General features: G+C 47.1%; 1 protein-coding gene across 1 annotated transcript in view; it reads left to right on the top strand.

The window, feature by feature from the left end:
- LOC116829668 (olfactory receptor 52E4-like) overlaps positions 1-24,569 on the top strand; it is a 37,531-nt gene extending 12,962 nt beyond the window's left edge. Inside the window, exons 2-4 of the mRNA XM_075069046.1 lie at positions 6,068-6,683; positions 10,052-10,065; positions 24,218-24,569. Coding sequence (XP_074925147.1) covers positions 6,068-6,683; positions 10,052-10,065; positions 24,218-24,569 — 982 coding nt within the window. The remainder of the gene's footprint in view (positions 1-6,067; positions 6,684-10,051; positions 10,066-24,217) is intronic.
- Positions 24,570-25,025: the final 456 nt, after the last annotated feature.

The raw sequence follows: 25,025 nt of genomic DNA, 5'->3' as shown, positions 1-25,025 counted from the left end.
ACCGATTCCTTTCTCAAACCCGGGTAGCTTGGCGCAGAGCCCGCCCTGGAACTTAGGCTCCGACAGGGTCAGGCAGCAGATGAACCTGAGCACTGACGCTGCTCCACAGTTAACAAGCTGCTCAGGCCTCAATTCTGGTAGGATTCTCCAACCAGGTGTTCCCCTGCCCATCTCCCCAGCAGACTCAATGTGCTAGGGGTTCTCGTACTGCACCTCCCGCATGGGTCCTTGCAGGTTGGGAATGTGTGTGTGTGTGTGCGCATGTGGCTCTATGTATGTGTGTGTGCATGTCCGTCTATGTGTGTGAACACCAGAATATTCCATAGCCCAGTAGTTTAATGCCCTCACCTGGAATGTGGGACAGGCCCATCCAGAGGATTCAGGGGGCTGGGGCCCCCAGCCGCCAAATTGCCGCCAAAGACCCAGCACTTTGGCGGCGGGTCCTGGGGCAGAAGGACCCCCCGCCGCAGGTCTTCAGAGCACTTCGGCGGCAGGTCTCAGAGCAGAAGGACCCCCCTCCCCGCCGCCGAATTGCCACAGAAGACCCGGAGCGGAAGACGCTCCAGAGCCTGGGCCCCACGAGAGGTTTCTGGGGCCCCCGGACAGAGTGAAGATCCCTGCAACAGGGCCCCCAAAATCTCTCGTGGGGGCCTGGGGCAAATTGCCCCACTTGCCCCTCCCGCGAAGCCCTGATGTGGGAGACCCAGATTCAAATCCCTGCTCCACTGAAGGTTTATTTGTGCAAAGTGGAACAGCTGCAGCCGGAGAGATTGTGTGCCAGACCCAGAATAGCCATTTGCCTGATGCTCCAGGCACTCAGGTGGGATGTGGGAGACCTGTGTTTAACACCCTGCTCCAAATCAGGGACAGCGGAGATTTTGGATCTGGGTCTCCAATGTCTCTTTTGGGTCTCTCATGAGAAAGCGCTGACCTGCCCTAGGTAGCTCGCTCCAGGAGAGGACTCAGAGCTGGCAATCCCACACAGAAATAGGCACCTCTCTCCAGCCCATCTACCAGGCCCCTAGAGACCCGAATCAGTGGGACTTAGGTGCTTAAGGACCTTTTGAATCACTAAAAAAAAGCTCCGCTGGATGATGATTCCCCACGGACATCTCCTTGCTGAGATCTATCAGTTGCCTGTTCTCACTCCATCTAACGAGTGTGCTACTGAGACTGTCTAGTGCTACTTTAAAATCTGAATGTCATGTGGTACTAGGTCAAAAAAATTGTAGTGGTCTATCTCAATCTCCTCAGTTCCCTTTATGAGTCAAATTTGCTAACACCTCAAAAAAGAAATCACCTCTGTTTGATCTGCCAGATTTTCCAACAAATCTTCTTCATTGGCATGAACTGAAGTCGTACCCTTTAATTCTTTATTGACTAAATTCCCTCTCCGATTTTCCAGTATTACGCCCAGGACTGATGTCAAGCTAACAGGCAATTTTACACCCAAGTCAACCCTTTCTGAACACTGGCATGACACGAGCACTGCATCAGGCTTCTGGGATATCCCCGGTGTTCCAATATTCATGAAAATTAACATCAGCAGGACTGCAGAGAAGCTCATGTTGATGAGGACAACATCCTGCTTCTTTCACACACAGCACAGGAAGGTTCATTGAACATTTTCATCCTTTCAGCATCATCAACAGTTTTACAATCTCCATCTAGTAAAGGCCTAAACGCTCTTAGGATTTCCTCTCTTTCTAATAGACCTAAAAATCCTTTTATTTTCCTTTGCCCTGCTAGCCATGGATTTCTCTCTGGGGTCTTTGCTTCCCTTACCCATTTTCTATAGTTCACAACTTCTCATTTCTATCAATTGCTATCCACTTCCCATACTTCAGAGCCACTGATGGATGATCTTCTGTCTATGATCAGGGGCAGACATCCATGCTCAGCCTCCTGGACGCTGTTGGCAATGAGATGCTGCTGTCTCACCTGAGAGGCAGCGGGAGTCCAGAGGGATGAACTAAAATGGCCTGAATCCTTCTTGGAGGGATGCATCCAATTAGTGGGAATGGGAAACTGCACCTCCAGCACTAGACCCCTCGTGGCTGGAGTCCCACAAGGGTCAGTTCCCTCTCGGGGGATTTTCATCATCTCCATGCAGCCACCAAGGGAACTGGTCACACAACATGGACTCAAACACTAGCAATATGCAGGTGACATCGAGCTCCTCCCTCTCCTTCCCGTATGACCACACCACTATCACCAAGATGGCCCAGTTCTTGGACGGACCAGCTGGCTGAAGCTGACTCCAACCGAGACAGAGGTGATGCTGGTGGGCACAGCAAAGCATTTTGGAGAGTTGGCAGCTACGGTGCAACATATTTCAACTGAAGGTTCACAGCCACACCTGGGCAATTCACTCCACAGTCTAGGAGGGCTCTTGGATGCCTTGCTGACGCTGAGCTCTCTCATGGCAGCGTCTGTGAGTAGTGCTTTCTACATCTCTGGTTGTCTAGGGTTGTGCCATTGGAACAGCTGAGCATGGATCGTGGTGTCTCCCCATCACTGGCCACGTTTCAGTTGAGATGGGATATTTTTTCTCAAAGAACTGCTGTAGTTCAAACAGGAATTAATCAGGCCTGTGCAATCAGGGTCGACTCTGTATTTTGCTGCCCCAAAGCATGGCAGTCAGGCGGCTTTCAGGTCTCACCTCGGAGTCCGCTGTAATGTGGATTCGGCGAAACGCTGTGGAGGTCACCAGTCCGCGCATTTGGTGTACCTGCTACCGAATTTCCTCCAAATTTCCGCTGAAGCCACGGGGACCGGCGACGCTCCCGCAGGCATGCCACTGAAAGCAGCCTGACTGCCGCCCTCATGGCGGACTGGCAGGCCGCCCTTCGCAGCTTGTTCCCCAGGCATGCTCTGGTACGCTGGTGCCTGGAGCTGCCCCTGTGTGCAATGCAGGAGGTCAGAGCAGAAGATCACCATGGTCCCTCCTGGCCATATAATCTACAAATCTCTCTAGAGTCCCCGCAAGGATAATATTTGTGTGGGGCTTCAGTCTGGGTCCTGTCACACCTGAGATGCCACATTTCGGGTCTGCTGTAGTTGAAGGAGACACAGGAAATCAAAGCTCAATGGCGCTTTCTACTCAATGCCGCTGATAGGAAATGAACCGACTCCCTGTGATCTTTGTGCACTCTAGCCTCTCTACATAATACTCCAGTGTCCTTTAGTGCACAAACCAAACCGCTGTGTGTCTGGTGCTTTGTGTCTATCATTCCTGGTGCACTGAATTGGGCTGAACTCCAGTGTGTGACTGAGGAAAAGGATGGGCTCCATCTCCTGCTCCGACCCGACCGCCTGAGCTCTGAAGGTCTGTTAATGTGAACAGCACAGGGTGGGCTCATTAGCTTCAGCTCTGAGTACGGGACTGTTGGACGCTAACTAAAACTTAGTGGAGAGGATTGATTGGCAGCTTCCAGTACAAAAGGAAGCGCCCAGAGCAGAGCGAGCACCCCAAGAGTGGGGACACCCTAGTGCTGTTCCTAAGTGACCATGACAAGGCTGAGTGTTGAGCCCCCAGGTCCTGGGCCAGCCTGGTCGGGTTACAAGGACTCTGCCACCCAGGGGAGTGGAAGGGGACCTCGAGTCAGGCAGCCGTTGGGTAAGGGAATGGGAGTGAGGAGTCAGATCCTCACTAGCCCATCCCCAGGTGTTGTATCAGCAGGGAAGTTCCCCAAAGCGGGGCCGTTCCCTCACTTACATCTGTTCGGAAATTCTTCACAGAGCTCCCCCTACTTTTGTCTTCTAAGGGGAAACTTTCATTCTGGGAATGTTTTGCTTCTTTGTGCCACACAAGGCTCTTCACTCTCTGCAAACCATGGAGTAACCTGCTCCCTCTGCCCGACTGACAGGGCCGGCTCTAGGTTTTTGCCGACAAACAAAAAAATTGGCTGCCCCCAGCCCATCCTGGGCTCCCTCCTGAACCCCCCTGCTGCTCAGCCTGGGCTCTCCTCCCCCACCTGCACTCCTGCCACCCCAGCCTGGGCCTCCCCCACCCACACCCCTGTCGCCCCAACCCTGGGCTCTGTCCCCTCACCTGCACCCCTGCCACCACAGCCCTGGGGTCTGCCCCACCTGCACCCTCCTTCTGCCCAGCCCTGGGTCACTGAACTCGCTCCCAGGGTGGGTCATTCAGCAGAATTTTGGATGTGGACAACACAGACAGGATTGGGTCCGCACGGTTACAGAGAGCTGCAGTAAAGTGGAACAATTTTCAGCTGTGTGATTGGAGGATACCTGGATGGATTTATAAGACTCCCTCCAGAAATCAGGAAAAGTTGGAGTGCCGTTATTATTCATTTTGTTCCACTCTTTTTCTAGGGGGAATTTGCGAATGTGATATCACTGTCTGCCTTTTAAACAAACAAACAAACAAACAAACAAACAAAGGCAATAGCTGTTGAAAAGAGCAATTCCAGTCCTGATAACCCCTGGGAAGCATTTCTTGCTCAATTTTATCCTGCTTTTTCTACAGCAAGTTACAGTGGATCAGTATATTTGACTGGGGAGAAATGAAGGAACAGCTGCCCAGTCTGAGCTTGAGCACTCCTGAATGTTGAGGTGTTCAAATCTGGGAAATTTCAGTCCAAATGTGTAAAATTTGGCAAATTTATAAGCAACTGAAAATCAGGTCTCCTAACTGAAGGTGTCAGAAGGACTCAACTAACATTGGTGACACCTACAAAGGCCAATCCATTGGTGAATCCCGTTGAGCTAAGCTCTTCTCCAATAATGTCAGTGCCAAGGAGTTCCACAGGCCGAATATGGAATATGTAAACAATTTTCTTTTCTCTGTGTTATATGTTCAGATTTTCAATGTAATTGAATGTTCCCTTGTTCATCTGTTGTAAGACACAGTAAATATAAATGTCTGATCTTTATCTTTTCTTTATCAATGGATTCGTAGGGTTCAACATTAGAAGGCACAATTAGCTCATCCTATCTGAACTCCTGAATAACACAGGCCATGAAATTTTACCTAGTTACCCCTAGATTGAGCTCAGTAACATGTGTCCGCTTACAAGGAGTGGAAGCTTGGACAAATGACCAGGGAGGAGTATAAAAATATTGCTCAGGTATGCAGGAGTGAAATCAGGAAAGCCAAATCACACTTGGAGTTGCAGCTCGCAGGACATGTTAAGAGTAACAAGAAGGGTTTCTTCAAGTATGTTAGCAACAAGAAGAAAGTCAAGGAAAGTGTGGGTCCCTTACTGAATGAGGGAGGCAACCTAGATACAGAGGGTGTGGAAAAAGCTAATGTAACAAATGCTTTTTTTGCCTCTGTCTTCACAAAGAAGGTCAGCTCCCAGACTGCTGCAGTGGGCAGCACAGCATGGGGAGGAGGTGACTAACCCTCTGTGGAGAAAAAAGTGGTTTGGGACTATTTAGAAAAGCTGGACAAGCACAAGTCCATGGGGCCGGATTCGCTGCGTCTGAGGGTGCTAAAGGAGCTGACGGATGTGACTGCAGAGCCATTGGCCATTATCTTTGAAAACTCATGGAGATTGGGGGAGGTCCCGGATGACTGAAAAAGGCTAATGTAGTGCCCGTCTTTCAAAAAGGGAAGAAGGAGGATCCGCGGAACTACAGGCCAGTCAGCCTCACCACAGTCTCTGGAAAAATCATGGGTGTCTTTGAAAAGTGTCCATGCAGCATGCAGGGATTTCACTCTAGTCACTGTACCTTTTCATTTTTGCTTAACTAACCTCATTTTTGCATAGTTGCTCTTTCTGAAATTAAATGCCACAGTGCTGGGCTGTTGAGGTGTTCTTCCCACCACAGGAATGTTAAATGTTATTATATTATGGTCACTGCAGTCCCTCCTGTCTGTCCCTCCTCCTGGCCTTACTGTCCCTGGTGTGAAAGTCTTCTGCTCTGGGGCTCCTGCTGTCTTTAGAGGCTCCCTGGCTCTCACTGACTCTGTCTCAGCTGACAACTTCCCTTTCCTGACTTGCTCCTTTCTCTTTCTGTCTTTTCTCTCTTTGGCTCTTAAGTGCAGTTTGGAGGAGGGACACTAAGCAGAGTAAAGCAGCAATGCTTTTCCTTGCAGGGAGTGTCTGCGCCCGCAGCCGGGACATCAGCAACCGCTGGAGATGCCACTGCTCATTTATACCTACTCCCACCCTTCCACATTCATCCTGCTGGGCATCCCGGGGCTGGAAGCCGCACATGTCTGGATCTCCATCCTCTTCTGCACTGTCTACATCATAACACTGCTGGGAAACTCCACCATCCTGTTCATCGTCAAAACAGAGCCCAGCCTCCACCAGCCCATGATCTACTTGCTGTGGGTGCTCTCAGTCGTCGACCTGGGCCTCTCTACTGCTACAGTGCCCAGAATGCTGGGCATCTTCTGGTTCAACTTCAGAGAGATCAGCTTTGGTGGCTGCCTCACCCACATGTTCTTCATTCGCACCTTCACGGGAATGGAGTCGGCCGTTCTTCTGGCCATGGTCTTTGACAGATACGTGGCCATCTGTGACCCTCTGAGATACACTATGATCTTAGCAAAGAAGAGAATTGCACTGATAGGCCTGGTGATTATATTGAAGCCAGGAGTCCTCGTTTTCCCCATGGTGTTCCTGGTTGACCATCTGCCTTTCTGTAGAGCCCGTGTCCTTCCCCATGCCTACTGCGAGCACATGGGAATTGCAAAGCTGGCCTGTGTGGACATTAGGGCCAATGGAGAATATGACTTGTTTTTAGTTCACCTCTTAGTGATGGATTTGATCATGATTTTCTTGTCTTTTGTTCGTATACTACAGGCCATCTTCTGGCTCCCATCCATGGGCGCACGCCTCAAGGCTCTCAGCACCTGAAGCTCCCACATGGCCATGATGTTCATATTCTACAGCCCGGTGCTTTTCTCATACCTCACACACAGGTTCGGCCAGCAAATTCCGCGTTCTGCCCACATTCTTGTTGCCATTTTCCATATCCTCATGCCCCCCATGCTGAACTCAGTCATTTATGGGGTGAGGGCGAAGGAGATCCATGAGAGGGTGCTGAGAATATTCCCCAGAGAAAGAGCTACTTAATCCTGTTTTTGATGATCACAGTGACCTCTAATAGAGCTTCTCACATCCCAAAGCACTATGTTTGTCTGGGACCTTTTGAACCTGAACGCGGTAATGATGCATTGCTGTCATTTCTCGTCTGCTCTGTGCCTTGGAAAACCGAGGTGAGACTGGCAAAGGCAGGGCTATATTCTCCTGTCACCAGTGACTTCTCACTTATATGTGGGTCACTTCAACAAACCAAACTGGTCAAGAGGCTGTGGGAGAAATATCGAAGCAATGTGGTCAGCTATAGGAGAAAGACCAATAGATTTACGACCAGTAGTGTGTGGAGAGTGACCTTGGAGCACTGGGGAAAGGGCTAAAGTTCTTCGGTCCAAAGCATGGTGAGGAGAACTCAGGTATGGCCCTTGCATCAATCCTCGCTTCAGGGGATGTGAGGGAGATTCCCACACTTGAGGCATTCTGTTTAGGTGACAGATCTGAGTACAGCTGCCCATACTAGCCAATAGCCATTGGTGGGCCTGGCCTCCTGGGACTTCTCTGGTTCTCTTCTGAACCTAGTTAGACTTTTGGCCTTTACAACGTCCCCTGGCTCAGAGATCCCCGTGCTTTTGGAGCCATCTCTTCTGAGGTTCTTCAAGTTCCTTGTTTTCAATGTGAGACTGTTTGGGTTAAAATACTCATGGGGAGCAGGCAGGGATGAAAGAGGCTGTACTAGCAAGGGGCTGCCGGGGGCAGAGAAATTAGACAAGCCCCAGGGACACAAGGGGTGGGTGGTGTTTTGTTGGTGTTTCTCCTCTCTGGATCTAACAGGTGAGCCTCAGGCCTCCAGGGTATCCTGGATTGAAATGTAAATGAAGCTGAGATTCATAGATCCCAAGGCCTGAAGGGCCCCTTGGGATCCTCTAGTCCCACCTCCTGCACAACACAGCCTAGAGCCCTGCCCCAAACCATTCCTGGAGAGGTAACTAGTGGTGTCCCCCAGGGGTCGGCTCTGGGACCAGTCCTAGTCAGCATGTTCATAAATGCTGTGGGGAAAGGGGTAGTAGCAACATTTTCAGATGCCATAAAACCACTCGAGACAGTTAAGTCCCAGGCAGATTGTGAAGAGCTACAAAAGGGATCTCACAAAACGGGGTGACTGGCATAATCCTAACTATACATATACAATGATGGGGTCTAAATTAGCTGTTACCACTCAAGAAAGAAAACTTGGAGTCATTGTGGATAGTTCTCTGAAAACATCCACTCAATGTGCAGAGACAGTCAAAAAAGAGAATAGAATATTGGGAAACATTAAGAAGGGAATAGACAAGAAGATAGAAAATATCATATTGCCTCTATATAAATCCATGGTGCACCCACATCTTGAATACTGCGGGCAGATGTGGTCGCCCCATCTGAAAAAAACCCGCATATATTGGAATAGGAAAAGGTACAGAGGAGGAGAACAGGAATGAATAGGAGTATGGAATGGCTTGCGTCTGAGAAATTAAAATGACTTGGACGTGGCTGGCGTGGAAAAGTTGAATAAGGAAATATTATTTTCTCCTTTACATAAGACAAAATCTAGGGATCACCTCCTAAGTGCCTTCTAAGCTGCGTGAACGCACAGCAAGCTATCAAGGGCCATACTGGTGGGCAGAGGTGCCCCTCCCCTGTCCCAGCCCAGCCCTGCCCAGCCCAGCTAGAGCTGCCGTGGCAGGTGAGAGGTGTCCTGCACTCAGCTGGTTCTTCTCCCCCAGCGCTGAGCTGCTGCGGCAAGAGAGGGCTGGAGGGATTCCTCTCCCCTCGCTGCAGCCCCGGGCAGCCTGGACCCCAAGGTGCTCATCCACAGCCCTACCGCAGAGTCCGCACCCCCAGCTGGAGCCTGCACCCCCTGTAAGAAGGGGTGCTCTAGGGGGGCACACTGAGAGTATCAATGCAGGGCAAATTGCTCAGAGCAGGGCAGTCACAGCCCAAGGCTGGGGTCTTTCACTGCTAAGGCACCAACCAGCCAAACAGGGAGAACTTAGGTCTCACCCCACTGGCTACCCAGGAGTCATCCCAGCAATTCCCTCCGATGCCGCAGTTCTCTTGTGTCACACCAATAACACCCCTCACAGGTTATGAAAATCCGTGTCCCCAATTAAAGGTTCTCCTGATCCCAAAGGACCAAGCCCCAGACCCAGGTCAATATATAACTCAGATTTCACCCACAAATCACACAGCTGCCAGTCCTTTAGAATCAGAAATCTAAAGGTTTATTCATAAAAAGGACAAAATATAGATGAGAGTTAAAACTGGTTAAATGAAATCAAATACCTACACCAACTGCAAAGTTCTTGGTTTAGGCTTATAGCAGTGGTGGAATAAACTGCTGGCCAAATACAAGTCTCTGGAGTACATCTACATATTTGGATGCATCGTTCAGTCCTTGCTTCAGTTTGTAGCAGTCCCTCCAGAGCTTAGAAGCAGGACTGAAGACCAAATGGAAGGGTTTCCAGGGCCTTTTATATCCTTTGCCATGTGCAAGGACACCCCTTTGTTCTTACTGCGGAAAATCACAGCAGCAAGATGGAGTCCGGAGTCACATGGGCAAGTCACATGTCCATGCATGACTCAGTTTGCAGATAGAGCAGCCATTGCTCACATGCTACACTGAACATTCCCAGGAAGGCTACTCAGATGTGGATTGGAGTCTCCCAAGGTCCATTGTCAGTTAAAAGTTTCTTGACTGGGCACTTAATCTGAAGAGTCCCTTCTCAATAAATTGGCCAAATGCTTCATTGATGCTACTTAGAATCAAACACATTGAAATACAAGTAGCTAGCCAACCATTCATAATTTAATTATAAAAATGCTACACACATACAGAGAGCATAATTCACAATCAGCAAACTAGAACATTTCATAGACACGTTTACTTGTACAAGATTAGGTGACACAAGAAAACCATAAACTTTTGAGCAATAGTCAACATGGTTTCTGTAAAAGGGAATCATGTCTTACTAATCTATTAGAGTTCTTTGAAGGGGTCAACAAACATGTGGAGAAGGGGATCCAGTGGACATAGTGTACTTGGATTTCCAGAAAGCCTTTGACAAGGTCCCTCATCAAAGGCTCATACGTAAATTAAGCTGTCATGGGATAAAAGGGAAGGGTCCTTTTCATGGACTGAGAACTGGTTAAAAGACGGGGAACAAAGGGTAGGAATTAATGTAAATTCTCAAAATGGAGAGGGGTAACTAGTGGTGTTCCTCAAGGGTCAGTCCTAGGACAGTCCTATTCAGCTTATTCTAAATGATCTGGAGAAAGGTAACAGTGAGGTGGCAAAGTTTGCAGATGATACTAACTACTCAAGATAGTTAAGACCAAAGCAGTCTGTGAAGAACTTTCAAAAGATCTCACAAAACTCAAGTGATTGGGCAACAAAAGGCAAATGAAATGTAATGTGGAGAAATGTAAAGTGATGCACATTTGTCATGTACAATCCCACTCTGAACCTTAGCGTCCAAGAGATGGGGTACCAGCATGTATTCCTCTAAGCTTAATCACCAGCTTAGAACCTGTAGCGCTGCCACCTAACCAGGAATTCCAGTGCCTGGTACACTCTGGTCCCCCCAAAACCTTGCCGGGGCCCCAAGACCCAGACCCTCTGGATCTCAACACAAGGAAAGAAAACCCTTTCCCCAACCGTTGTCTCTCCAGGCTCCCCTCCTGGGTCACCCTGGAAGATCACTGTGTGATTCAAACTCCTTGAATCACAAAACAGAGAGGAAATAGCACCTTCCCCCCCCTCCTTCTCTCTCCCGCTCCCAGACTCTTCCTGAGAAAACAGTAATCCTGATACAGAGAGAAATCAGTCTTCTTCTCCCCCTTCCCTCCTTCTCTCCCACAAATTCCCTGGTGGATCAGACCAGTCCCTGGGGTCTCACCAGAATAAAAAACAATCAGGTTCTTAAACAAGAACTTTAATTAAAGAGAGAAAAAGAGTAAAAATTATCTGTGTAAATTTAAACTGGAATAGGTACAGGGTTTTTTAGCTATAGGCACTGGGAATACCCTCCCAGCCTAAGTACTTACAATACAAATTAAAATGGAATAGGGTACAGGGTTTTTTAGCTATAGCACTGGGAATACCCTCCCAGCCTAAGTATTCAAGTACAAACTAAAAATCCTTTCAGCAAAAAATACAATTTTGAACTCCTTTCAGCCAATCCACATTAAACTCCTTCCAGCCAAATGCACATTTGCAGAGATAAAGAAAACAAATATGAGCTAACTCGCCTATCTATCTAGTACTACTACTTTGGAATCTATAAGAGCTGTATCAGGGAGATTGGAGAGAAACTTGTTGCACATCTGGGTCCCTCTGAGCCCCAGAGTGAACAACAACCAATTCTAACATCAACACAGAAACTTCCCTCCCTCCAGTTTCAAAGTATCCCTGGCTCCTGATTGGTCCTCTGGTCAGGTGGACAGCCAGGCTACTGAATTGTTAACCCTTTACAGTCAAAGAGATATAAAGTACCTCTGTGCTATTAACTTTTCTAGTCTGGTTTATGACAACATTGGAAAAAATAACCCCCACTATACATACAATATGATGGGGGCTAATTTAAGCTACAACCGAGCAGGAAAAAGATCTCGGTGTCATCATGGAATGTTTCTTGAGATGTCCATGTGATCCAACGGTCAAACATGCTGATAGTGCGCAGGAGGCGGTCAAAAAAGCAACAGATGTAGGAATCATTAAAAGGGATAGAGAATAAGACTGAGAATATATTATTGTGTTTTATAAATCTATGGTACGGCCACATCTCAAATACTGTGTACACGAATGTGGTCTCCTCACCTCAGAAAAGATAATTCTAGGCACATAGAAAGGTTCAGAAAAGGGCAACAATAAATGATTAGGGGTTTGGAGAAGATCCCATATGAGGAAAGATTAAGAGTCTAGGCCTCTTCCAACTTGGAAAAGGGAGGCTAAGAGGGGATATGATAGAGGTCTATAAAATCATGTGTGATGTGGAGAAAGTGGGATAAGGAAAAGTTATTTACTTATTCCCATAACAAAACTAGGGGTCATCAAATGAAAATTGATAGGTAGCAGGTTAAACAAATAAAAGGAAGTTCTTCTTCACACCAGCGCACAGTCAACTTGTGGAACTCCTTACCTGAGGAGGTTATGAAGGCTGGGACTGTAACAATGTTTACAAGGGAACTGGATAAATTCATGATGGCTCAATGTCCATAAATGGCTATAGCCAGGAAGGGTAAAGAATGGTGCCCGAGCCTCTGTTCATCAGAGATGGAGATGGATGGCAGGAGAGAGATCATTGCCTGTTAGCTTCACTTCCCTCTGAAGGCACCTGGCATTGGCCGCTGTCGGTAGACAGATACTGGGCTAGATGGACTTTGGTCTGACCCGGTAAGGCCGTTCTTATGTTTCTATTGTGCAACTATATGACCTTGGTGCAACACATGATCTATACGGTCACAGTTCATTAGAAATGTCAACACCCCCAACGCAAAATTGATGCAGGAAGGAGGACACAAACTTGCTGACTCGCATCCCAAGGCTCCCCTACCTTGGCCCTCTCGCTACTATCAGCTAGTATTGGGTTAGAAGCTGTGTCAGTGATTACAGGAAATGGTTCATCAAAGGTCATCTTCAATAACAGATGAATGTCTTTACAACTAGGTAAAACTATAGTTAAACAATAGTGGATTTTGGCTCTTCCAGGGATGGTTCCTTGTTCATGTGATCTGGCCAAGAACTAAGAACATAGCTAGTTACCCATACAAGTGTAGCAATGTCTGGAACTCAATTAACATCAAATCAACCAGATGTTAATGTTGTCCATAGTATAGGAAATTGGCATTTATCCCATGCACTGTTACAGGCTGGGGACCGACTAGCAAGCAGCAAGTCTGGCAGAAAAGGACACTGGGGATGACAGTGGATGAGAATTTGGATATGAGTCCGCAGTGTGCCATTGTGCCAAGAAGGCTGGCAGCATTTTGGGTTGAATTAGTGGGAACATTGCAGCAGATTGAGGGAAGTGATTATTCCCCTCTATTGGGCACTGATGAGGCCACACCTAGAGTATTGCATTCCAGTTGGGGGCTCCACTACAGGAAGGTTAGTGTGACAAATTGGAGAGAGTCCAGCGGAGGGCAATGAAACTGAATAGGGGTCTGCTGGGGGAAGCATGACTACAAGGAGGAGGCTGAGGAATGGGTTATTTAGTCTGCAGAAGATTAGGGGGGGATTTGAGAAAGCCTTCCGCCAACTGAAGAGGGGTGCCAAAGATGGAGCTGAGCTGTTCTTAGTGGTGGCAGATGACAGAACAAGGAGCAATGGTCTCAAGTTTAGTGGGGGAAAGTCCAGGTTGATTATTAGGAAACACTTATTCACTATGCGGAGGATGGTGAAGCACTGGAATAGGTTATCTAGAGGAGGTGGTGGATTCTCCATTTTTAAGAGTTTCTAGAATTCATAGATTCATAGATCAAGGACTGGAAGAACCAGAGAGGTCATTGAGTCCGTCCCCTGCCCTCATGGCAGATCAAACATGTCTAGACTATCGCCTGATGACATTTTCTACCTCTCTCATATCTCCAGAGATGGAGATTCCACAACCTTCCCTAGGCAATTATTCCCAGTCTTTAACTTCCCTGACAGTTAGGAAACTTTTTCCTAATGTGCAACCTAAATCTTCTGCTGCAGTTTAAGCCCATTGCGTTTCTTGTTCGATCATGAGGCTAAGGTGAACAACTTTCTCCTTCCTCCTGATGACACCCTGTTTAGATACCTTGAAAACTGCTATCAATGTCCCTCTCAGTCTTCTCTTTTCCAAACTAAATAAAGCCAATTCTTTCAGCCTTCTTAATAGGTCATGTTCTCAAGACCTTTAATCATTGTTGTTGCTCTCTTCTCTGAACCGCCTCCGATTTCCACATCTTTCTTGAAATGCAGTTGCCTCGAAATGGACACTATACTCCAGTTGAGGCCTAACCTGTGGCAGAGTAGCAGGTTTTTGTAGGGTTGGTTCTCTTCTGAGAGGTCTAGAGCAGGATGCAGTTGTACCTCATGCTTGGGAACGTTAGACAATGGATGCGTGTGATGTCCGGATGGAAGTTGGAGGCATGAAGGAGCAAAGCGTCCGGTAGGTTTACATAAAACAAATTCCTTCAGTTCTAATGCTGACACTGCCACACTAAGATTCAGGAAAAAGATTTAATGTCTCTTTGACTGTCCAGTAAGTGATTCAGGGAAGAGATGGCACCACTGAACCAGCCACAGCTATGCATGAGGCTCAGTATGAGGCGAAATGCATGTGGGAAGACAACACTTTAGGTCCCTTTACAAGTGAAGAATGGAGCAACCTGTTTCTGATCGGTTTGGTCCTACCCCATAGTGATTGGGGTTCAGCATGGGGGGCACAAGGAGAATACACATTAGCAAGGAGACATGGAGAGTGCATGGGGGGGGGGGGGGGGGGGGGACATTTCTGGCCAAAACCGCGTGTGTGAGGATGGAGAACGAAGATGGGATGCAAAATGTGAAGAGAGACACAGTAGGTGGGAGCTGCAGGTACCAAAAGTCTGTGAGCCGGGCGTTTCCTTTGTGTGGCAGGCTGCCCCTGAGTATCTGCCTCACCACTATAGGACAGAGTGAATAAGAAATACATGTCCAACCGGTCACCAGAATGCCAAACGAGAGGCCTATAAGTACTAATGCGGATGTTGTGCAGGCCAGCTTCACATGCGCATATGTGATCGCATCCAGTATGAGTGGGGATGATGTTGGTTCTGCAATATGGCACTGGCTTGCAGGACGGCACCGGGTTTGGGCATTACGAGCATACCACACGCAGCACCACGGCCAGGCCGATCTTTGGCCACCACAGAGTTTGTAGGATGGTGGAATATGCTCAGAGGATGCAGATGGCCACGTAGCGATCTAGAGCCATGCCCACGAGGATTCCAGACTGCATCACTGTGAGAAGCAGTGAGAATGAAGTACATCTGGATGAAACAGGCACTGAAATCGATCTCTTGGAACTGAACCAGAGAATGTTTCAACATTTTTGGAACGGTGGACGTAGATAGTAAAGATCGGTGATGGCCAGCATCAGAGGAAATGGACATGGGCTCATGGAGGCTGGATCCGTCTTCAAATGAACAGGATGGTGAAGTTGCCCAAGACTGCTATGGCATAAACATGGTGCAAGAAGGGAGAGATCCAGCATGGGCTTTCTCCAGGCCAGGAATGCCCAGCAGAATGAAGGTGGAGGGGTGGTGAAGTTTTGTCAGTTTGTATTGGAATCTGACATGGAGTAGGGGAGAAGGTGTCCAAACTCTGAGAGCAGAATGGTCTAGTGTGTGTACCGTACGTTCTCATGATTCCTGTATGTGCCCAGGCTCTAGGTGATGTAGCAGTACAAATGCCTAGACAGAGAGACATGTTAACATGAGACACTGCATCCACTCCTGGAGGTTGTTGTCATGAAGATGCAGAGCGACAGATTGATCGCATGCTGCTTTCACACGGGACTGAAAAATGAGATTTTCATTACTTAGGGAATGAATTATGAAGAGAACTGATCCAGATAATCGCTTCATTCCTACACATCATAGAGTGGGTAACCCTTAATAGGCACATCAGGAAACACCAGCCGGTAGATAGCCACTGTAGTGGGCCATTCTCATAATGACTCATAGATTTAAGGTAGAAGGACCATTATGATCATCTAGTCTGACCTCCTGCACAAAGCAGGCCCCAGAATCTACCCATCCACTCCTGTAACAAACCCTAACCTATGTCTGAGTTATTGAAGTCTGCAAATCAATGTGGTTTGAAAGACTCCAAGGTTGCAGAGAATCAGAGTGATCAGCAAGTGACCATGCCCCATGCTGCAGAGGAAGGCGAAAAACCTCCAGGGCTCTGCCAATCTGCCCTGGAGGAAAATTCCTTCCCGACCCCAAATATGGCAATCACTAAACCCTGAGCATGTGGCAAGACTCACCAGCCAGCACCCAGGAAAGAATTCTCTGCAGTAACTCAGATCCACCCCACCATCTAACATCCCATCACAGACCACTGGGCATACTTACCTGCTGATAATCAAAGATCAATGCTAAAATCCATTGCCAAAATTAGGCTATCCCATCATACCATCCCCTATGTAAACTTATCAAGCTTAATCTTAAAGCCAGATATGTCTTTTGCCCCCACTACTCCCCTTGGAAGGCTGTTCAGAACTTCACTCCTCTAATAGGTTAGAAACCTTCGTCTAATTTCAAGTCTAAACATCCTAGTGTCCAGTTTATACCCATTTGTTCTTGTGTTACATTGGAACTAAACTTAAATAATTCTCTCCCTCCCTGATATTAATCCTTCTGATATATTTATAAAGAGCAAGCATATCCCCCTCACCTTCTTTTGGTTAGGCTAAAGAAGCCAAGCTTTTGAGTCTCCTTTCATAAGACAGGTTTTCCATTCCTCGGATCATCCTAGTAGCCCTTCTCTGAACCTGTTCCAGTTTGAATTCATCCTTCTTAAACATGGGAGACCAGAACTGCACACAGTATTCCAGATGAGGTCTCACCAGTGCCTTATATAACGGTACTAACACCTCCTTATCTTTCTGGAAATACTCGCCTGATGCATCCTAAAAAAACTGCATTAGCTTTTTTAACGGCCATATCACATTGGCGGCTCATAGTCATCCTGTGATCAACCAATACTCCGAGGTCCTCTCCTCCTCTGTTACTTCCAACTGATGTGTCCCCAATTTATAACCAAAATTCTTGTATATTATCCCTAAATGCATGACCTTGCTTTTCACTATTAAATTTCATCCTATTACTATTACTCCAGTTTACAAGGTCATCCAGATCTTCCTGTATGATATCCCGGTCCTTCTCTGTGTTAGCAATACCCCCAGCTTTGTGTCATCCGCAAACTTTATTAGCACGTTCCCATTTTTTGTGCAAGGTCAGTAATAAAAAAGGTTAAATAAGATTGGTCCCAAAACTGATCCCTGAGGAACTCCACTAGTAACCTCCTTCCAGCCTGACAGTTCACCCTTCAGTAAGACCCATTGTAGTCTCCCCTTTAACCAGTTCCTTATTCCACCTTTCAATTTTCATATTGAGCCCATCTTTTTCCAATTTAGCTAATAATTCCCATGTGGAACCGTGTCAAATGCCTTACTGAAATCGAGGTCAATTAGATCTACTGCATTTCCTTTGTCTAAAAAATCTCTTACCTTCTCAAAGAAGGAGATCAGTTGGTTTGGCACGATCCAGCTTTTGTAAAACCATGTTGTAATTTGTCCCAAATACCATTGACCTCAATGTCCTTAACTACTTTCTCCTTCATTTTTTCCCCAAGACCTTACATACTACAGATGTCAAACTAACAGGCCTATAGTTACTTGGATCACTTTTTCCCTTTCTTAAAAATAGGAACTAGGTTAGCAATTCTCCAGTCGTACGGCACAACCCCTGAGTTGACTGATTCATTAAAAAATTCTTGCTAATGGCTTGCATTTCATGTGCCAGTTCCTTAATATTCTTGGATGAAGATTATCTGGGCCCTCCGATTTTCTCCCATTAAGCTGTTCGAGTTTGACTTCTACCTCAGATGTGATAATATCTACCTCCATATCCTCATTCCCATTTGTCATCCTTCCATTATCCCTAAGCTCCTCATTAGCCTCATTCAAGACTTAGGAAAAGTATTTCTTTAGCTATGGGCCATGCTTAGGTTATTCTTAACCTCCACTCCATCCTCAGTGTTTAGTGGTCCCACTTCTTCTTTCTTTGTTTTCTTCTTATTATTTATATGGCTATAGAACCTTGTACTATTGGTTTTAATTCTTTGCAAGGTCCAACTCTACATGGCTTTTGGCCTTTCTGACTTTATCCCTACATGTTCTGACCTCAATAAGATAGCTTTCCTTGCTAATCCCTCCCATCTTCCACGCCTTGTAGGCTTTCTGCTTTTTCTTAATCACCTCTCTGAGATGCTTGCTCATCCAGCTTGGTCTACAACTCCTGCTATGGTTTTTTTCCCCTTTCTTGGGATGCAGACTTCTGATAGTTTCTGCAGCTTTGACTTAAAGTAATTCCAGGCCTCCTCCGCCTTTCGATCCACAAGTTCTTCAGTCCAATCCACTTCCCTAACTAATTTCCGTCATTCTTTAAAGTTAGCCCTTTTGAAGTCAAAAAACCCTAGTCCCAGATCTATTTTTGTTTAGCCTTCCATCTAGTTTGAACTGAATTAGCTCATGATCACTGAACCAAGGTTGTCCCTACAACCATTTCTTCTATGAGGTCCTCACTACTCACCCAAACCAAATCTAAATGGCATCCCCTCTTGTTGGTTCTTTCACTACTTGGTGAAGAAATCCATCAGCTCTCACATCCAGAAAAATCTGAGCCCTGTTATTCTTACTAGCACTTGTCCTCCAGTCTATATCTGAGAAGATAAAGTCTCCCATGATCACACACAATTCCCATTAGTGTTTACTTCATTAAAAAACATTAAAGAGGTCTCTATCCATATCCAAATCAGATCCGGCGGTCTGTAGCACACCCCAAGCACTATCTCAGGGGAGGCTCTAGTAACTTTTCTTTCTCAGTGTGATTTTTGCCAAGACAGACTCTGTCTTATCCATTTCATCACTTCTTATTTCTTTACAGTTAACCTCATCATTGATATACAATGCTACTCCACCACCTTTGCCTTCATTTCTCTCTTCCTAAACAGTACATAACCTTCAATACCTGTACTCCAGTCATGACTACTCTTCCACCATGTTTGTGTTATCCTATAATATCGGTTTCACTTTCCACACCAGTAGCTCTAGTTCCTCCATTTTGTTCCCTAGGCTCCTCGCATAAGTGTACATCATCTTAATTTTTGCCGTTTTGCTTCACTGACATTCTTTACCCGATTAGGCACAGACATTCTATCCACCCAGCATCACCTGTTAGACTGGTATCTACACTAACCTTCCTCCTTATGTCAATTCTTCTGTCCACGGCTGTACCCTCTCTTACTTTTTTTTCTTCCCTCTCAAGGTTAAATTTTGGCAATGGAGATTACCTGGACATCTCCCAACCATCTCCCCAAATTCCTAGTTTAAACCTCTCTTATCAGTTTTGGGCGAGCCTCCATCCTAGAAGGACTATTTCCCTCCTTCTCTCAGGTGAAGTCCATCCCGAGAGAACAGTTTCTGTCCTGTAAATGCTTCCCAGTGGCCATACATCCCAAAGCCCTCCTTATAGCACCACTGCCTGAGCCATCTGTTGATCACCATAATCTTGTCACACCTTTGTTGCCCTTCTCTAGGAACCGGCAGAATCCCACTGAAGATCACCTGAGCCTCGATTTCCTTAAGTGTCTTCCCCAGTCTGGCATAGTCTCCCTTGATACGTTCCAGCGAGAATCTAGCCGTATCATTTGTTCCCCACGTGAAGGACAATCTTGCCCCTCCCCATTAGGATCCTTTTCAGCCTCAGGTCCACATCCCATATTAGCACCATTCGACAGACACCACACCCTTCTGTTCTCTGGATCAGCTCTAGTTACAGGCCTGTCTAGTCTTCTCCGTAAGGAGTCCCCCAATCACGTAGACTTGCCTTTTCCTGGTGACAGTGTGATTCTCCGGTCTATCCCCTGCACCCACTGGCTACAAGTCCTCTCGATTCCTATTCACCCTTGCAATCCTCCGCAACCCTTCCCGGTTCCTCAAAATGTGAAAGTGCAGAAAACACCAAACCTTTTCCAAAACGTATAGCAAGGAAACCATCCCAACTAGAACACACCACAGGAAAATCTCTTGGTTTCATTGACAAACTCCTGCCCAGTTGCAGAAATGGCCAAAACAAAGACAATGTTCAGATGCCTAAGGAATGGCAAAGAGAATAACCTGCTCTGGCATGAGCTCAGTTTGGTCACTCAGTCTCTATAAAGCATGTAGCAGATAGAAAGGGGGGTTTTCCAGACAGGCTCTGAGAATGGGGGAGGCTGCCAGAGCAGACAGAGTGAAATGTCTGGAACTGTTTGGGTTAGAAAAGAAACAAAGAGGGGTGAGATGATAGAGGAGAACAAGATTAAATATTGGAACTGATTACATTCCAATGGAGAAACAGAGAACAGTTCACACACAGTAATCTCTAGAGATACTTAGTGCTTCAGAGGAGCCAATTTTCTCCAGAACTGACAGAACAAGGACAAGGAGCAATGGTCTCAAGTAGCATGGGGGAGGTTTAGTTTGGCTATTAGGAACACTATTTCACTAGGGAGGGTGGTGAAGCACTGGAATGGGTTACCTGGGGAGGTGATGCAATCTCCTTCCTTAGAGGTTTTTAACGCCGGCTTGACAAAGACTTGGCTGGGATGATTAGTTGATGTTGGTCCTGCATTGAGAGGGGAGTTGGTCTAGATACCTCCTGAGGTCCCTCCAACCCTGATATTCTATTAATCTATGATTGTATGTTGAGCATTATCAGAAAAACTGATTGGGAAAAAATATTAGACAGTAAATGGAGTGACAACCGGAATCCATGAAGAAGAGTTTATTAAAAGCTAAAAAGCCATAATTCCGATAATCAAGAAAGTGGACAGCTTTGGCTACCAACCCGTTTCAGTGACAAAACTAAGTCGGCAATTGGCCGGTGGAGCAATAGATAGAAATGGGAAAAAGGGAACCATAGACAGCAAGCAATGAAATGGAAGTTCTGAACATTGATAAGAGATGTTTAAAGACATCGGTAGATGTGTTCAAGAAAGTTTTGTTCTGCATTAGGAGAGATTGCAGGCCCAACCAACAGACTAGGACACTGTTCTGGAATTCAGGACACTGAAAAGGATTTAGGGGTCACTGTGGACACCCAATTCATTGTGAGTTCCCAGTGCGATGCTGTGGCCCAAAGGGCTGACGTGATCCTTCGATGCATAAACGGGAGAGGGTGAGTTGGAGCAATGGAAGGATTTTACCTCTACACGTGGCATTGGTGAAACTGACTGTTCCAGTTGTGAGGTCACATTTCAAAAAGGATATTGAAAAATTTGGAGAGTGCAGAAAAGAGCCACAAAAAGGATTGGAGGCTGCAGAAAATGCCAAATAGTGAGAGCCATAAAGATCCTCATCTATTTATATTACAAAAGGGATGATCAAACAGAGACTTTCATGGGGAAAAATCCAGGGGTATAATGGGCTCTGTAATATAGCAAAGAAAGACAGAGGAAAGCCCAAGACAAATTTTTAACTGCAAATAAGGGCCAAATGTTTAGCACTGAGGGTGTTTAACTATTGGAACAATGTGCGAAGGGAAGTGGTGGATTCTCCAATTCCCCATGTCTGCAGATCCAGACTGGGTGATTTTTCTGGAAGATCTGCTGGAGGATTTGTCTACACTTAACTTGATACAGGCACTGCTGTAGCACTTCTGTGTAAACACTACCCACACCGACTGTAGGGGTTCTCCCATCAGTGAGGGAAATCCACCTCCAGGAAAGGTGGTAACTAGGTCAAGAGAACAATTCCTCCCCTTACCTCGTGCTGTCTGTACTGAGGTTAAGTTCATATAGCTTCATCTCTCAGGGGGGTGGGGTTTTTTGCTATTGGAAAAACAGAAAAGATAGTTTGGGTTGCATTCCGAGAGGTATAACATGCAAGACATGGGAGATGATACCTGCCTCTATCAGGGTAGGTCCTACTTTTAACAGGGTGTTGGACTAGAGGGACCCAGAGTCAAAAGACAAAGCTGATCCAAGGGAAGAAATACAAACCATACAAGAAAAGGCTGTAGGAACTGGCTATGTTTAGTTTAGAAAAGAGGAAATTGAGGGGGGACATGACATCAGTCTTTAAATACTTGAAAGGCTGACAAAGAAAAGGAGGAGAAAAGTTGTTCTGTCTCACCACGGAGGGTGGGGCAAGAGTTCAAACTCCAGCATAGCAGATTTAGGTGAAATTTTGGGAAAGGCTTCCAAACTCTCCAACGAGGAGGACAATTGAACATGTGATTCGCCAGGTTGTGGAAGCTCCTTCGCTGGATGTTTTCAGAAGAAAGCTCGAGAGTCCCCTGACCAGAAGAGAGGGCAGAGGTAATGGGGCTGTAGGGAAAGAACGAAGGAGCCATCCTGGCGATGGAACAACTGGAAGTCCCAAGGACTTAAAACTCTGGGGCAATGCAGCAGAGTCTGGGAAGAGATTCAGGCAGAGTTTGGAGATATATCTGTGCAAGCAGCTGGGTTTGGTGAGAGAAAACTGCAATTCCCTTCAACAGTGCAGGGCTTGCGGCAGTGGGCGTCTTTACTATCTCGCAGCTCAGGCTTTGTCTGCACTGGCACTATGTCAGTAAAACTTTTGTCAGTTACTGGTGTAGGCAGAGTCAGGTTGAGCTCTGCCCAGACATCTGGTGGTGAATTACGGCGAGTGTAGAGACGAACTTCGGGGGCTGATCTTGTTTGCATAGGCACACCCACTCCGCCTAGCATGAGCCCACGGCAGCCCAAAATGGTCACTTTGACAGCTGTGGGATCCCCAATTTCTCCGTTATTGGGGTAGGAGGAATAAAGTGTTGTTACCCTGATGATGTGAATGAAGGACTATGAGACTGTTTTATGACAGAGAGTCTCACCATCAACTATGTAGCCCTTGCTAGACAAGGGACATGAGTTCCAATGCCCAGTGAATGGAGAGAGATTGAGGGTAGGTGTGTGTATTGGGTGTTGTGGGTTGCCCTTTGAGGGTGTATCACAGTGTTTATGCCTCATTTGCTCTCCACTGTTGAAGAGCAGAGTTAATTTTGATTCCTCTAGGAGTCCAGCTAGAGACTGCTGAGCTGAGTTCACTTTGGGCTGATGGTGCACTAGTAGGGGGGCTCCCCTGCTACAAGCTGAAACTATGAAAAGAGCTAAATTTACTGAGCTGAGATCACTGAGTGCTGTGTTAACTAGTGGGGGAGCTTGAAGATATATTGCTCAGCAGCAAGCAGAGCAGTTTGTGGGATGGTTGGAGCAGCTCACAGAACAGTGAGTGGAGGAGAGCGGAGCAGTTTGCTGGGATGGCTGCAGGAGCGAAGAGCCTGGTGGAGCACAGCTGTTTGTGGCAAAGGCTGCAGCAGAACTCCATGGAGAGGTGGGGCAGTCAGCCTTGGACCACATAAGGTGCCCCTTAACATCCTGTGTGCCCCCCCCCCCCCAAATTCCACCCAGGCTGGGGTGGAGTTAATACTCTGCAGATAAATTTTTGAACTTTGGGGCAGCACTGACCAGAGTCAGAGACTTTTGGGTTGTTGGACTTTGGGGTGATTGGACTAAAGACCCTAAGGGGAAAAGGACACTGCCAAACTTACTTGGTTGGTCTTTTGCTGATGGTCTGTGTTTTGAATCCTGTTTGTGGTGTTTCCCCAACATGATGCCGCATTGTTTCCCTCCTTTATTAAAAGGATTTTGCTACACTCAGACTCCGTGCTTGCGAGAGGGGAAGTGTTGCCTCCTAGAGGCGCCCGGGGGGAGTGGTATGTAATTGTCCCAGGTCACTGGGTGGGGGCTCGAGCCGGTTTTGCATTGTGTTATTGAAAGGGAACCCTGGATACTGAACCCGGCCCTTGTTGCTGCCAACTCAGAGGGGCAGAAGGGTTACAAGGGTGTGACACAAACACCCCCTCCTAACCGGTATTGACCACGTTCTGTCAGCAGGAGACCAATTAAAAAATGAAAAAAAAGGAGAAACTGGGAAAGGTGGAAGGAAAAGCCATCACCCCGCTCTGTGACATGGGGGACCCCAAACAGCGTCTCTGGAACGTCAGGGCAGTTCACAGTCCGTCCCTCACATGGCGCAGGCCCTGCCCATGTCCTCGCTGTGCTGCAGGGATGCTGCAGGTCGGACACTCGCTCTGGTGGTGGCCACATGCCCTCAGGCTCTGCGTGGCAGGGCCCTTCTTCCCAGCATTTCCCCCCCAGCCCCCATTGGCTTATGATCCCTCTCCAAGTTTGACCTGCCAGGGCTCTTGGCCTGGGTGCGTCTTCCTTTCCCAGTTGCTCACTTCACCCAATATTGCAATGCCATATTGGGTGCCGTATTGTAGAACCAACATCATCGCCCATTCGTACTGTGAGCACATGACTGTGGTGAAGTGGCCTGCGCTGACACTCGTATCAGTAGTTACTATGGCCTCATTGTGGGATTCATGGTGACAGGTGTGGATTTGATTTTTATTGCTGTTTCCTATATCCAGATCCTCAGAGCCATCTTCAGCCTCCCCACAAAGGACACCCAGCTTAAGACTTTTGAGACCTGCGGCTCCCACCTTTGTGTCATTGTATCCTCTTACATCCCAGTTCTCTTCTCCTCTTTCATGCACCGCTTTGGCCACAATGTGCCCCTGCATTTCCACATTCTCATGGCCAACACAAACCTTCTTGTGGCCCCCGTGCTAAACCCCATCATCTATGGAGTGAGGACCAAACAGATCCAGGTCAGGCTGCTCCGGCTACTTAGTCATAAGTGGACTTAAAGTTTTCTCCTGGTGCTCTGACTCTCAGACCAAGCTCCGTGCAGAGCTGGCAGGTGACAAGGTGCGGGGCCATTTTCCTGAATCACTGACCGGAGCGTCAGAGAGACATTAAATCCTTTCCTGACATTACTGTGGTGTGTCAGCATGACAAACTGGGGAATAGGTCTATGTACAATTCAGTGTGTTCCACGTTTCTAATTGCTGCTGTCTGGACCCACAAAACCCCACCCCTTCCTCACCTCTTCTGCCAAGGCTCCGACCCTGCTTTATCTCTTCCCCCCTAAGGCCCCATCCCTGTTACTTGCTCATCTATTCCCCTCCCCCTGTCACTTGCTGAATGATTTCACCCCTTTCCCCTGACCCCAGCTAAAAGGAGCCATTTCAGATTTTGGTGGGGGTGGCAACTTTAACCATGATTCCAAAGGCTACATAAGGTCTTGAAAACTCCAGGTTTTG

Source organism: Chelonoidis abingdonii, chromosome 1, assembly GCF_003597395.2.
Source record: "Chelonoidis abingdonii isolate Lonesome George chromosome 1, CheloAbing_2.0, whole genome shotgun sequence".
NCBI classification, from domain to species: domain Eukaryota; kingdom Metazoa; phylum Chordata; order Testudines; family Testudinidae; genus Chelonoidis; species Chelonoidis abingdonii.
The sequence above is the reverse complement of the archived record's forward strand: the minus strand, read 5'-3'. Positions and strand labels throughout refer to the sequence as shown.